General features: G+C 36.9%; 1 protein-coding gene across 4 annotated transcripts in view; it reads right to left on the reverse strand.

Moving 5' to 3' along the window:
* FBN1 (fibrillin 1) overlaps nucleotides 1-15,536 on the reverse strand; it is a 319,830-nt gene that overhangs the window by 85,251 nt on the left and 219,043 nt on the right. For all 4 annotated transcript variants that reach the window (XM_056810161.1, XM_056810160.1, XM_056810162.1 and 1 more), the window contains exons 25-32: nucleotides 11,826-12,056; nucleotides 8,682-8,807; nucleotides 8,435-8,563; nucleotides 7,886-8,011; nucleotides 7,664-7,789; nucleotides 5,652-5,774; nucleotides 1,980-2,105; nucleotides 764-889 (exon numbers count right to left, since the gene is read on the reverse strand). In XM_056810161.1, coding sequence (XP_056666139.1) covers nucleotides 764-889; nucleotides 1,980-2,105; nucleotides 5,652-5,774; nucleotides 7,664-7,789; nucleotides 7,886-8,011; nucleotides 8,435-8,563; nucleotides 8,682-8,807; nucleotides 11,826-12,056 — 1,113 coding nt within the window. The remainder of the gene's footprint in view (nucleotides 1-763; nucleotides 890-1,979; nucleotides 2,106-5,651; nucleotides 5,775-7,663; nucleotides 7,790-7,885; nucleotides 8,012-8,434; nucleotides 8,564-8,681; nucleotides 8,808-11,825; nucleotides 12,057-15,536) is intronic.

Raw genomic sequence — 15,536 nt, forward strand, 5'->3', positions numbered from 1 at the left:
ATGACACTTTTGTTACTTTAAGTTACATAACTTAAATGCTGAATAGCTGTTAAAAATAGGGACCTTCAGAAGCAGCTTTAACTAAAGGTAACACAGAATGTAGAGTGTTAGACATAGGTTCAAAATATATTCTAGTTCAGACACTTTCCTTCTATTGAGCCTCAGTTTTCTCATTCACTGTATAATAGGTATACGAATACTTTATGGCTTATTTTACCTGGCTGTGATGAAAGTTTTTGCTAAATATAAAAGTACCATATAAATGTGAGCTATTGTTATCATAAAGAGGTAAAAACTGGTAGTTTTCAAACAAACTAAATGTTTGCGAATAAATATTTCTAAATAGCTTTTAACATATGTAGCTGCCAGATGGTTGAACAACAAATCCTCTGCAATGGAAGCTCATTTCTGCCTTTCATTTGTTTTAAACATACCTTAAAAGTGGCTAAGATGGAAAACTTCAGCCCTATCTCCTATCCAAAATAATTCCAAATTCTAAACTTGTGGAAGCTACGTTAAAGTTTACAGCAATTCAAGATGATTTAATTTATACTTTAATAGATGTTAAAGTAAAATGAGACCCCCAACAGGTCAAGGAAGGCTTCATTTTGTAATTTTCCCCCCTCAGAACCTAACAAAGTTCTTTAAAGAAGGCAGGTGTTTAATAAATGTTTATTGAACAGAATTTAAATTCAGTATGTATCACAAACATACTAACAAAAAATGCCATCTCAGTTATTATCATTCACACTTTAAAACATACCTGTACAGCCAGTTGTTCCTTTTTTGCCCGAATATCCCATGTCACAATGGCAGATGAATGAGCCTTTCGTGTTCTCACAGGTGCCACTCAGACAAATGTTTGGATTAAGGTCACATTCATTAACATCTGGAAAACATTTTAATATTAATATTTATTTTAAAATTTTACATGATATTGTTGAGTATTTTTCCCTTGAGACAAACCCAGTGATAAACATACCTTAAACCAAAAATATCTAAATATTTTTCACCAAAAATTGGATATTTTTAAATATCCAACAAAAAATATCCAACAAAAAAGTTTTATGGCACTGCTTCATACTAATTACAAGCTTCCTACATACCATTCTTACAGATATGTACATAAATTTGACAAATTATCAGTAACATAAAAATATAAAAATGACATAATCAGTGTTCTTTGCTACAGACCCAGTATAGTATATAATACTAGCCCTGGACAATGACTATCTGGAAGATTATTTTAAGTTTCCCCAAATATACTAAATGTCACTTGATTGATGCAGTGGTGAACAATTCACATTGTCACTTGTTTTTATTCATATAGCATTGAATTAGTAGCTCTCAATGATATTTCTTCATTGAACTCTGTTTATCCAACTCAGTTATGATATCTGGCAAAGGGTATTTTTCTATATTTCTTTCTCATATTGATAAGTTATTTTTATATTTTCCTTTTTGTTACTATATTTTAATTTGTAAAGTTTCTATTAAGAAGTCAACTATTCTATTAAGAGGATAAAACAACTGTTTTTAAACAGTTTAAATAGCTTTTTCTAAAACAACTATTCTGTAGGCAGTTTAAAAAAATAGTATGCTTATCAACAGCATAAGTTTAGATCATCTAAGTTTACATTATCTCTCTCCCAGACAAAACAATTTGGTTGTGCTTGGCACAGGTCAAGCATTTAAAAGCCTTAACTTAAGCCATAATACAAAGGGTTAAGGTAATAAAAGAACATAAAAATAAGAGGCAAGTCAGAGCACTACATTAAACTACATGCAATTCCAACCAGTTCTGAATTCTGTAACTCACAGGAACATGGAGAAAATAGTACTTGTCCATTACGACATCAATTTCAAAACTATGGAATATTCTTTAAATATTGTTTATTTTCCTCTTGATAACTTGTTATGGATCTATCATTCACCTTCTTCGCTTAGCTAAATTAAGAAAATTGGTTCTTCTGACTTACCGACACAAGTTTTCATGTCCTCAGATGCCATAAACCCATCAAAGCAGAGACATCTATACTCTCCAGGTATGTTTGTACACTGGCCTCCATCACAAATATTGGGGTTATCTTCACACTCATCGATGTCTACAAAGGAAGAAAAAACACAAAACTGAATTGTGTATGTATGTTTCAATATGGGATAGATAAAATCATAATAAATCCAAGATCTTTGTCTTCCATCATGAAAACAAATCCTAGAATTCCTGATCTGAAAATAACTTCAATGGCTGTCTAGTATGAAATATATCTGAAAAAGAATCCTTTTTACAAAATATAATCCAGACTTTGCTTGAAGACCTCCTGTGAGCACAAATTCAATCCCGGATAAAGTAGCCCATTCTGCTTTTGGAAAACTCTAAATTGTTAGGAAAGAAGTCTTTGCTCATATAAAGCTTAAAGTTTTTCTTTTTACAATTTCTAGATATTTCTCCTAGTTTTGTCCTCTGAAAGAAGCAAAGTAAGTCTAATTCATCTTGCATTTACCATTCCTTTAAGTACTTTAAGCTAGGGTATCATTCCTTACCCCTGCCCCACTCAAAGGATTTTTTTCTTCAGGGTAAAGGTCCTCAGTTCCTTCAACTCTCTATTAAGAAACTTATGGCGCTTTATTATCCTAGTTATCCTTCTTTGGACACTTTCTAACTTACCAGCTTCCTTTCATAAATGAGGTGCTCAGAACTAAACACACTATTTTAAGCTGCAGTGTGAATAAGGCAGAGTACAGCAGAATATCATTTCCTTATTCTTGGAATATCTGTTTCTCTCGATGCAGCCCAAGATCATATTGGTTGTTTTTTTTTTGGGGGGGGGTGCAAAGGGAGCTGTAATTGACTCCTATTGAGTTTGTAGTCTACCAAAATATTTCAGGTGCAAATAAAGCTCAATCTAAAATAATTTAAATGTTCTGGGCAAAAAAAATTTTTTTTGCATGTCAGAGCATTAATTTTGTTATATTACAATGAGCAAAAATTATCTTTTCTCTGCATTTGCTCCTTTAAAACAATCTAAGAATCATCCCCTTTCCTTTACTAAGTTTTTCATTATGGTAAGGAGGTAACCCTGAATTCTCTAAGGCAATGCCAGTGGAGTACAAATTCTGCAAGTTCCTACACCACTCTGAAGATGCCTTTAGTGGAAACCCAGACATAGACTGTATATTTATTCCCACAGGACCAATAGAATTAAGTTTGGCACTTGCTCAGATGGTTGTTCAAAAATGTGCTAAATTTTTTGGCTATAGGGAAAGCCTGAGGGTGGAATATATGAATGAACTTTCTGGTAGCTATGAATATCCAAATTATAGATTAATTCTCTTCTTTATATTGATTATACTTTCAAGATCTATGGCTTATAAAGCCAAATGATTTCAAGTCCTCTTTTAGAACAACTGAGAAATCACATTACTGTTCTTACAATGAAACCAATAGTTTAAGAGTATAATTGCTTTTAACCTCAGATTTTTTTACAGTCAGTCTCTGTCTCTTATTGAGATTTTAAAGACTAAACGATGGCTATGAGATTAGGAAATATTACAATAAGCTTTTGTAAATTTATCTCTCTTCTGAGTCAAAATCCACCCAAGATTTTTTAAATGGCTAAGCCAATTTTTTATTTTAAGTTTATTTTAAGTACATCTGCAATCAATGATTTTCAACAAACCAATGTACTGTTAGTTTGGGAAATGCACTGGAAGCAAATGTCCTTTGGCCACAGTCATTGAAGATATCAGTTTTTCTATTCTAATTAGTTAATTCCCTAATACCAATATTTATAGAGCCTATGGACCCTTAACATTAAAGGAAATGCATTTTTCTCCCAAACAACTTTCCTACTACAGTAAGGCTTAAGAATTACTACAAATCACACATCTGAAAATATTTCAAGAACAAATTAAAAGTCATAGCTCACTGGAGAATTATCTGAATGGCCATCAAAGTTATTTATCCTGTGTGACAATTATATGCAATGCAATAAGCTTATTTTACCTCGATGCTTTCTTCTTTGCATCCCAACTATTCCAGGAAAATTTCAAGTATATAACTATTATTAAGTTAAATATAAATTGCAAGCATTTGAAAGAAACATTTGGCTCCAAAGTTTTGTTGGACACTGCATCAGCATTTCCAATTTGCACATTTTTAAATATGCAGAAAAGGTATAAATGATTAAATAATGACATTAAACACCTGGCTACTCTTGGAAAACTCAAGGGGTTAGGATGCCTAATAGCTAAAGAGAAAATGAAGACTTACAGAGTTTATAACATCTAACATATTTCAACTTGTTTAGATGTAGTTACATAAATACTTCAAATAACCCATGATTTAATTCCACCAACACAGATCACAACTCTTCCACACATCATTAGACAACTTAATGAGTTGCTATGGCCAAAACCAATTCATAATCCATTGGCCAATCTTCTTGTGATGTCTCCAAACTCAGCAAAACTGGACCTCACGGGACAGACAGGTGGTCAGTAAATGGACCTGTACTCAAGTCTCTTCAGCTTGATAAGAATAGCTAAAGTTGGCAGAGCATTTGAGAGTCTTTCTATCAAGATGTGGCAGAGTAGAGATTTAGGAATGGTTTTGATGTAGGAATTGGTTGTTTTTGTACAACACAGATGTCTGGGAAAAGTAAAAAATATAATTGCTCCTCTGTAATTGGGTATTTCAAATTAGGCAAACTACACATATGAAAAACAGCCCAACATTGTAGAATGTGTAGAAAAAACAACATATAAAACAATGAATATTTCACTTTTCATCTAGATGGCTTGGTGGTATGCAGCCATGGACATTTATATTGAATCACCGCTGAATATACTTTTGTTGTTTGTTTGTTAATTAAAATCTCATGCTTGGAGAGTTCTTTGGTGCTCTGAAGAGCACTTATCTGAGTCTTGAAAAGGTATTTTGAACTTTAGAATGCTTCAGAAAGCCAAAACATATAAATGATATCTCCCCAACATGCCAAATGCATATTTTCATCTTATTTTGTGAAATATGGTGCTTTGATCCTGAGGCCAACTCTACGGGTCATTTAAAAGGGGTCCCATTTAATGCAACATGGATTTACTACAATACTTTCTGAAATAATATAACAGTAAGTGATGGACATATTATAGGAAATAAAGTAAATCTTTTTTAGAATAATTATCTCTTCAACTGAAATGTTTGTTATGTTTGGAATCATAAGAAGACCTCATCAATTTGAAAATACATCAAGAAATCATAGATTTAGAGCTAGAAGGAACCCTAAGGCTACCCAGTCCAATCTCTTTATTTTACAGATGAAGAAATTGAGGTCCAGAGAGGGGTAAGTGACTTGCCCAAATTTTAGCTCACATTAGGCTCTGAAGGAGCTTTCTCTGGCTCTGCATTAGCATTCCCAATTTCTCTGTTGCTTCCAAAGATAGTTCTTTTTCTGCGACATCCTATTCTTTATCTAAAGAAGCTAGCCAAGCAATACATATCTCTCTTAACATTAATGTATTTCCTGTTTCTTAGATGTGACTTATGGGAGCCTGAAACAAGATTTATTAACTTTAATAAATTTTATTTATCCATTTTAACCCTATATTTGTATTGTAAACCTCTTTTGATATAATGTTAAAAGGAATTTTACCAGTGCATGATCTCTGATCTGGCATGAGTGCGAATCCCTGTCGACAGCTGCATTCATAGCTGCCTTCGGAATTGGTGCAGAAGGTGTCACAACCCCCATTCATTATGCTACATTCATCAATATCTGGAGAAAAAGGAAAAAGCACAACGTTACATTTTTTTCTGGTTTAACCATTATGGGGCTTATTTAAGGTTTGCAAAGATGGACAATATGCATCAACTAAGAATAAAATTTAGGACCATTGGAAGTAATTCTCAATTGTAGCAATGGGCAGTTGGATAAAGTGATCCTTGATACAGATTCAATTACAAACCTGGAATCCAGTCCAGATCCATGGAGGGGTTGGCTGAGGTCTACAAACCTTTACAAGAACCTGGGCTGAGTTCTTAGTTGGCCTGGACCATATTTCAGAAGAATTTGGGCTGAATTATGGTTTCGGGTGGAAACCATGTGAGACTTGGCAGTTCTGCTTGGTTTCCAACCCAAACCAGGCAAAAGTTGGCAGTATCCTCCGAGGTTCACTTTGATTTTGGGGTTCATTTGTTAAAACAATGATGCTGTCTTTACAAGTCTTCCCAGGATCACTTAATTCAATGAGGAGTCCTCAAAGAAACTGTCATGACTGCAACTCATTCCATATTCAAAATCATCATATCCTAGTATTAATAATAGAAAGCACTATAAAACTTTCCCCCTACATTAACCTATCTGATCCTTAAATAACCCTCTGGGGTTGCCAAGGAAGATATCATTATTATTTTATACAGGAGGAAACTGAGGCTCATAAAGCTGACGTAGTTATACATAGTTTTATGATAAATAAATATGAGACTAGAGCAAGGTTTGCTAAGCCCTAGTAAAATGGTCCAACATTTAGCTAGCTGTTTAATTAAAAAAGAGTCTGCAACTTCTTGGTCACAAGACCTCTTCAAAATTATTGAGGACTATCCAAAGACCTTTTGCTTATGTAGGTTACATCAACTGATATTTACCATATTAGAAATTAAAACATCTATTATTATGAAAATAATTTTGACCTTGTAGACCATACTTGAAGAGTTATTGCTCTAGACCGTAACCTCTGAGAGGACAAAAGCCACAATTTATGCTTCTTTTTTATTGCTATAGGGTCTAGAACACTGCCAGGAACAGAACAGATGTTAAAAAATTACTTGCTGTTTTGACTTAACATGTGTGCATAAAATAATGTATAAACGGTCATGCATTACTCAAACTAGCATGGCCCAAATTGTCCTTATTGGAGCTGGAAACATTCCACAGACTTCACCTTTTTTAAAACTTTTATTATTTTTTAAAATTCTTTCCTTCCATTTTGGAATCAATACTGTGTATTGGTTCCAAGGCAGAAGAGTGGTAAAGGCTAGGCAATGGGGGTTAAGTGACTTACCCAGGGTCAAAGAGGTGGGAAGTGTCTGAGGCCAGATTTGAACCTAGGACCTCCCATCTCTAGGCCTGGCTCTCAATCCACTGAGCTACCCAGCTGCCCCTTTCCCCTTTTATTTTTAAACCAAGCTTGGCCACATTTGTGGCAGGGATCCTGGGAGGATCTTCCTACGCCAAAGCAGATCAGTGCCTTTTCTGCAACTTTTAAACTCAAAGTTGGCAGGGGCAATGAGCGATTAAGTGACTTGCCCAGGGTCACAGCTAACTTGAGCACGAGCAGGACTTGAACCCAAGTCTTTCTTATTTCAAGAACAACCCTCTGTCCTCGATACTAGTTACACTTAGGATTATTTGAAGAGATTCAGCTACTGGAAATATCAGAGGATCACAGGTTCACTGGTCAAAGGATCAGAGAATTTAGAGTTCAATGAGACCTAAAATCTTTGACATCCTCATTTTATAGGTGAAGAAACTGTGGATTAGTGAAGGATAAAGGGACTAAGAATTTTTGCATAATTTTAAGATGAATGAGTTGGTTTAGGGAACAGAGTTCTATTTCCATAGTGCTGGGGGAAGGGAGAGCTTTCTGGGGAGGTTTCAGAACTTACCAACACAAAAGAGTTTGTCGGGTGTGGAGTGATAGCCGGGATTGCAAGCACACTGGTACTTCCCAATCAGGTTCACACAGCGGCCGTTTCGGCAGAGGTTAACGCTTAGATCACACTCATTGATGTCTGTGGACAATAAGAAGAAAGAGAAAATAGCAATTCATGCTTCTGGGTTCTGAGAGACAGATGGGTCAAGCTCGGAGGCGAGATGGTTGTTCTTACCTATACAGGCAGAGATATTGGGAGCCATCTGATGGCCAGGAGGGCACTCGCAGCGGTAACTGCCCTCCGTGTTCAGGCAGGTGCCACCTCGACAGAGAAGAGGGTCTCTCTGGCATTCGTCAATATCTGTAAAGTGCAAATGCCGTTATGTCATTTCTTCCCCTCGCCCTTCCTTCATGCAGCCGGACTTGAACGTTCCCTGGCTGGTTCTTCAAATGCCCAGCAGGGCCCTCTCAGCTTTCTCACCCCTCAGATGGCGTGCTGTCACCATCTTCATCACGCACAGCCACGGAAGCTGAATTCCTCCGCTAACCTCTTTTTATGGGTTTCCCCGTGCCCCGGTGTGCACAGCTGGCGAGGCTGCCTTTGGTGGGGACACCTGGCTAAGCTACCTTCTTTTACTAGGCCCCCACTTCAACAGCTAAGCTGAGAACAAATATTAGAGAAACAGGATGGCTTGAGAGCAAATGGTGGGGATCAAGGACAGGTGAGAGCCTTTCTGCTTGCTCTGCCTAAGGGCTATTCTGTGGGAAATGGTCACCAACGTACCCATGCAGTTCTTCATCATCATAAATCCACTTTCATATCCATCAAAGCACTCGCATGTAAAGTCCCCTGGAGTGTTCACACAGATGCCTTGGCCACACAGATCAGGAGAGATCCGGCATTCATCAATATCTGTGCAAAGACAAAGGGCGCCGAGTAAATTTCAGGGCAAATTCAACTCCTTGGAGAACTTTAAACAGATAAAAATGTTTTAAAAACTTTTCTCCTAGTTGAATTTTAATTTACTAACCTGTACAGTTCCTTTCTTCAGAATCCAGGGCAAAGCCATTATCACACCTACATTTAAAGCTGCCGATGGTATTTCTGCACTTGCCATAGGTACACAGACTTGGGATCATCTTGCATTCATTTATATCTTTAGAAAAAAAAATAAATGTGGAAAAATATTTGGGTAAATAACTCATTCGGAGTTCAAGGTGCCCATCATTTCAAGATCAAAGGTTTTTTGTAATATCCCTGAATACCTTACTTAGGTGTAGAAAGGACTAGCCTAGATGGGTCACGGACAAGAGTTCCCCCATAAGAATCACCTTCAACCACTGGTCATACAACTCTTTAAAGACAGCTGGGTAGCTCAGTGGATTGAGGGCCAAGCCTAGAGATCCTGGGTTAAAATTTGGCCTCAGACACTTCCTAGCTGTATGACCCTGGGTAAGTCACTTAACCCCCTTTGCCTAGCCCTTACCACTCTTCTGCCTTGGAGTCAATACTCAGTATTGATTCCAAGATGGAAGATAAGGGTTTAAAAAAATAAAAAAATAAAAAATAAAGACCTCTGGTGAGAGGCAGTTCATTCCATCCTGGGGCAATCCATTGCAGTCTGAGATACCTCTGTATAATAGGAAGACCTTCTTTGAATTTAGCCTAAATCTGTCTCTAAAACTTTCATTTTTGCTTCCAATTCTTCCCTTTAAGTTCATGCAAAATAAATCTAATCCTTCCCAGTAGCAGCTCTTCACTTGCATAGAGTTAGCTAATATGTCCCTCCTAAGTTTTTTCTTCTTTAAATTAAAACATCACTAGCTCTCCTACTAATCCTCATATAGCATGTTCTCAACATTCTCTACTGTTTCAGCCATCTTCTGCAATATTCTCCAATGTCCTTCTATAAATGCAACTTCCAGAATTAAATGCAATAATCTGTGTACTAGTCTGGGGCACTTATGCCCTTTTTTGTTGTTGTTCAGCCACTCAGTCATGTCTGACTCTTGGTGATCCCATGGACCACAGCTATCCATGAGGTTTTCTTGGCAAAGACACTAGAGTGGTTTGCCATTTCCTTCTCTAGGGGAATCTTTTGCCAAATAATCAGAGGTGAAGTGACTTGCCCACGGTCACACAGCTAGGAAGTATCTGAGGCTGAATTTGATCTTCTGATATGAATCAGGTCTTCCTCATTCCAAACCCAGTGCTCTTAACCACTGAGCCATAGCTACTTCTTATGTCCTTTTAAATATAGCCTGTTACCTTTTTGACTGCTATATTACTCTATCAACTAATTCTAAACTTACAGTTCACTAAACCTCAATATCTTTTATCAGATGAACTACTATCTAATCATACCCCCACATCTTGTACTTGTGAAGTTAAGTTTTTGAACAACTGTAGAAGGCATCTATTTCTATTACATTGCATTTTATTAGGTTTGGACCAATGTTCTCTTTACTTACAAGACTGTTTTACAACATTTACAATGAACATTAAAGACTTGACAATAGTAATTTTAAACAGTGTTTAATGGTCCATGAGGAGTATGACTCATATTCATGTTTAGTCCTTTTCAACTTGACATTTTAGAAAAATTCCTTTGTTTAAAAAAAAAAAAAGGAAATGCAATAGAACATTTAAATGAGTCCTCTAAGCTGCTGTCTCATATAGTCCAGTCCAAAGTATGCAGATTATAATCTTGACATATGGTAACCAATTGGATACATATTAGGATAAAAATGCCATTTTAATACTTTTTTCCTTGAGAATTTTTATTTGCTCTAAAAAAGGAGTTTTATAAATAAGGTACCATCTAAAATGTCAATGAGAAAAAATACTCAAGATTTAGAATTCTATCAAGGTTCCATTAATGACTTAGAAGGCATCTACATGGAGCAGTGGATAGGATGATGGACCTATCATCACAGGAAGACCTGTGTTCAAATCCAGCTTCAGACATTTACTATCTTAGTTCCTCAACTCTAAATGGGAATAATAGCAGTGACCTAGCAGAGCTGTTGTGAGGATCAAATGAGATAATATTTATAAAGTGCTGTGTACAGTGCCTGCTATACATATAAATATCAGATAGATGCTTATTTCATACCATTCCCTTCCCTCCCTACCTCTCCTAGATTTAACCAAATTACCTCAAAATAAGAAAAGAAGATATGTATACTCTACATGTTACTTAGATTTCTCCTGCAATATCATACTCCCATGAGAGGCATTGCTGAAAAAAGGACCTGAAAGCTAAGAAATCTTTCTAAATTCTGACTATGTAACTTTATAATAGGTTATATGGGAGGGAAGGGGATTGGGGAGGAGGGAGAATCAGATTAAATCTCAAGAACAACTTGTTCTCTGGAGGCAATGAATGATTTAATTTAGTCTTTTAGACTAAATTTTAGTCTTTTAAGTGCCTTTGAATTTACTTAAAAGACATTTAAGAGAATCATTACAAATATAGTGAACAATAGAATGTAATGGACTTCTCTACTAGTAGCAATGCAATGATCCAGAACTATTCAGGACTTGTGAGAAATAACACTATTCACATTCAGAGGAAGAACTGTGGGAGCAGAAACACAGAAGAAAAACAACTGCTTGATCACATGGGTCGATGGGGATATGACTGGAGATGTAGACTCTAAACAATCACCCTAGTGCAAATAATAATATGGAAATAGGTCTTCATCAGTGACACACGTTAAACCCAATGGAATTGTGCATCGTATACGGGAGGGGGTGGAAACTCTAAATCACCTAATTAAATAAAATTTTCAAAGAGTAGAAAAAAATATTGTGAACAAAACTGAACAATTTTAATGAGAGTAATCTCCCTTCCTGCCCAATTTAAACTAGTTCTTAGCTCTAAACAAAAACATACATGGCCCTTTATTAATTTAACAAATGCGTAGCATTTACATAGTAGTTTCAATTTTCTGTGTTTCAACCAAGTTATTAGATATAATAATGAAAATAGCTTTAAAAAGCCAAACATGAAAAATATTCTTTATAAAAGTGAATAGCCAATCCAAAACCATGTGCTATGAATATAGCAAGGATACTCTGGGTAATGTTAAGATGGATAAACAAATATCTCCTTTCTATAGGCTGGATTACTATAGCTACTGAGTTAAATCAACCTTTATGAATACTATACCTTTGAAGAAAGGTTTTCCATTTATAACCTCTCCCCTTGTGGCAAATCCAGGCCCTCTAGGACAAAGAGCATCATACTCAGGTGTATTTCTCACTGGGCACTCCTCACATTCTGTGCTTCCCCAGGCTGCCCCAACAGAACAGCAGCATGCATCCATCCGATGGCGGCCAGCAATAGGCAAAGAACATTCCTCATCCTCATGACTCAGGTAGCAAGTTTCTAGGCGGATATCTGTTAAGTGAATGAAAGGAAATTGAAAAACACATTATTTCCAAAGCTAAAACTGAGGGGATTAGAATAGCAAGTGGTTAATTGTGGAAATCCAATGAACCACACAGATTCCATGGTGTGACTCAATTCCAGAGTTAGCTTAGTTTCCCTTTCGATGCAATTATGGGTCTAGTCTAATTTCTGTCGTAAGAAAGTTTTATTGAATTGTGAGAACTGTGAGGAACCTTAGCCCTGCATGACTAGGAAACTGGACCACTTCTACCTATGGCTTCTCTAGAGACCCTTAACTTAGGACCTAGGTTATGCTGACCAGAAACTCAGTCAGATCCAAAAATTAATGTAAGGAATTTTCTCACAATTGTACATCTCCAGCAAATCATCTGTTTTATATGAAAACTGACCTCAAACTGATCAATCAACTATTGGTTGCATGTTCCCTTGATTGTTCATAGATACTTGGGGAGAATGGGCCACCTCTTTTTCTGATTTCAGGGGACTACACCTGTTTGCTCTCCCCCTCCTAAACTTCAAAGTCCCTAATTAATAATTTATTAATAATATTGGAGATCAGATTATCTAATGTATGGTTTACTTTTAATTAATTGGCCTTATTTTATTAATACATAAAAGTCAATCTTCTCCCTGTATTTGGGGTTCAGTCCTAAGCTGAGGAAGATGTTTGATCCCAATTCATTAAAAAAATTGGTATGTCCTGGTTAATAAATTGAAATGCTCAGAAGCCTGAACCTTTGTTTCCTCGGTCATTTCATCTTTCATCCGTCCTAAAGCCACTGCCATTTAGGAACCCACAGTGCTTTGCAAGCAGTAGGTATGTAATAAATTCCCTTGAATTGAAACCTCCTTCCAGTAAAAGGCCAGCTTTGTTCATGGAAGTCTTCAGTGCAAGAAAGTTCTCTTGCCTTTCTGAAACCAAAACTCTCACTTTGTATTTGTCAAACAGAAGAGTTTTAAAAAAAAACTCTTTTGTCCTCTAACTATTCAATGGACTTTGTCTTGTCTTCACAAAATTCATTTCCATGTGTCTCCTACAGATGTACATGTTGTTTTCTATAGACATGTGTTTATCTACTGCATGAAAATAACCTGCTTTCTATTCAGAGACTGGAGGCACACGAATTTAGAGGAAGGGAAGAATAAAAAAAGGGGGAGAGAGAGTTTCTCTCAAAGCTGGGTGAGGAAAGATTATAAATGATAGGGGACCATATAGATACAGAGGTGGAAGGAGTGTTTGAGGATATCAATTTCAATGTCTTCACTGTACAGATCAGGAAACTGAGGCTCAGAGAGCTTAAGTGACTTGCCTGGGGGTCACTTAGTTAATTCTAAGGCAGAATTGGAGCCAAGAGCTTCTAGACTACAGGACCAGGACTCTGCCCATTATAATGGGATGTTCTCATGATCCTGGAGGACAAAGTCTATGATGAACCCTGAGACACAGGTGGTGACTCAGTCCACCAATGGAAAGGTTGAAAGCAGAATCCCCCAGAAAGAAGAGATGAGAAGCCATCAAGATTCATACTCTCCCCTCCTAAACACACCCATCTCTTTCCACATTTACAGTGACACGCACACACATACAATTTCCTGAATACAATCCATAAGCTCTTATTAAGCTTGCTTTGCAAGCCTTCTCTATCTGAGGCACTGTGGGCATAACAATGGGGCAACAATGGGTGTAACAAAGGCAAAAAAAGTGAAACTGTCCCCATCTTCAAGGAGCTTCCCTTTCAATGGAGGGGTAATACATACAAAAGGAATAACTGGTAATGGTGGGAATGAGTGCACTAGCTGGAGAAGAAATCACGAGAGACCTTCCAGAGAGGTAGCATTTGAGCAGTTGTGAAAACAACCAGAGATGGAGGTTAGGAAGACATTTCCAGGCAAGCAGAACAGCCAGACATGGCTGGATCCCAGGTGTGGAAGGAAATCATGTGTCAGGAGATAGGAAAGGTTGGAGGCAGCCAGGTGGTGCAATTTTAAATATAAAGAAGAAATGTTATCTATTCATGAAATCAAATTCAAGGGGAGCTGTGGACCAGGAGCAGGAATCCTGGACTAAGATCTGGGCTCCAGTTCATCTTTCACAACTCCACAGTTGAGTAACTGTAGGAGAGTCACTGAATTTATGAGCTACAGTGTCTTCCTCTGGAAGAAACAGGAACAGTAATACCTGTTCCACTCAGCTTACAGGGTCATGGTGAATATCAAATTAATTCATGTATTTTTAAAATATACAAATTGAAAATATCACAGTGATGTTCCCTTTCTTGTCCAGTCAGGCTCTACTAGTATCCAGCATTCACCTAAATATCTGAATTCTAGCTAATATAAATAGGGCTTTAAGCATCCCCACTCCCTGCAATTCTTTACTTAGGTTTTTACCACTAAAAAGGAGAATTTAAAAATAAATCACAAAATACACATGAGAGCCCCTTCCATTTGAGGCCTTGGGGCTCATTATAGATTAAGAAACTGGGGTTTGGAGTGGGATTAACTGACCTTCCTCAGCAATGAATAGAACCTCAGGCTTTTGATTCCAGCTATTGAAATTCCATCCTCTAGACCACACGGTGCTCTTTAAGTGATCCAAATCCTTTAATTAAATACAGCAGAATCCCTCTATGATTCTGTTCATTATAATATGGTTTCAGATACACTATAGATCTGAACACATTTCCTGAGTCACAGAGGACTAGTAGCCAGGAACCATGATAAATTCTCTCTAATTTCTCCAGAGCTGCTCCTACAAGGACCCTGGAAATGTTGGGGGCATTCAGGGTTCAAGAGCTCACCACTATTGGTATCCACAGGGATCTCCTCTCCAAGCTTCTGACATTGTTACTAGTAATGGTCTATCTTTAACAGCTGCAAGCCACACCAAAACCAATATAGATTAGGTGAAGTTCATAGAATCCTGTGCCATTTACATTTTATGGTATACTTAAAGTTGGTTTAAAAGCTTTGTCCAGGGGCAGCTGGGTGGCTCAATGGATTGAGAGCCAGGCCCAGAGATAGGAGGTCCTGGGTTCAAATTTGGCCTCAGACACTTCCCAGATACATGACCCTGGGCAAAGTCAGTTAACCCCCATGTCTAGCCCTTACCACTCTTCTGTCTTAGGACCAATACATAGTATTGATACATAGTATTGATTCTAAGATGGAAGGTAAGAGTTTTAAAAATAAATAAATAATAAAAGCTTTGTCCAGATTAAAAATTGTCACAATTTCAAATGCCTTATGGTTTCTTATAATGTAGGCACTACATAAGCAAAAGGAATAACCTCTCTATTAACTAAGATGATATCTTGTCTGATCATGAGGAACAGAATTTAGGACCAAAACCCCAAATGCTCAGACTATCAGAAGGTTACTATAAATGACTTGGGGCTTGTGAGATTTATCTTTAAAGTACTTGGAATCATTGGAATTTTGCAATCTGTAAAAAAAAAAAGAGTTATA

This window comes from Monodelphis domestica, chromosome 1 (assembly GCF_027887165.1).
Source record: "Monodelphis domestica isolate mMonDom1 chromosome 1, mMonDom1.pri, whole genome shotgun sequence".
Lineage (NCBI taxonomy): Eukaryota > Metazoa > Chordata > Mammalia > Didelphimorphia > Didelphidae > Monodelphis > Monodelphis domestica.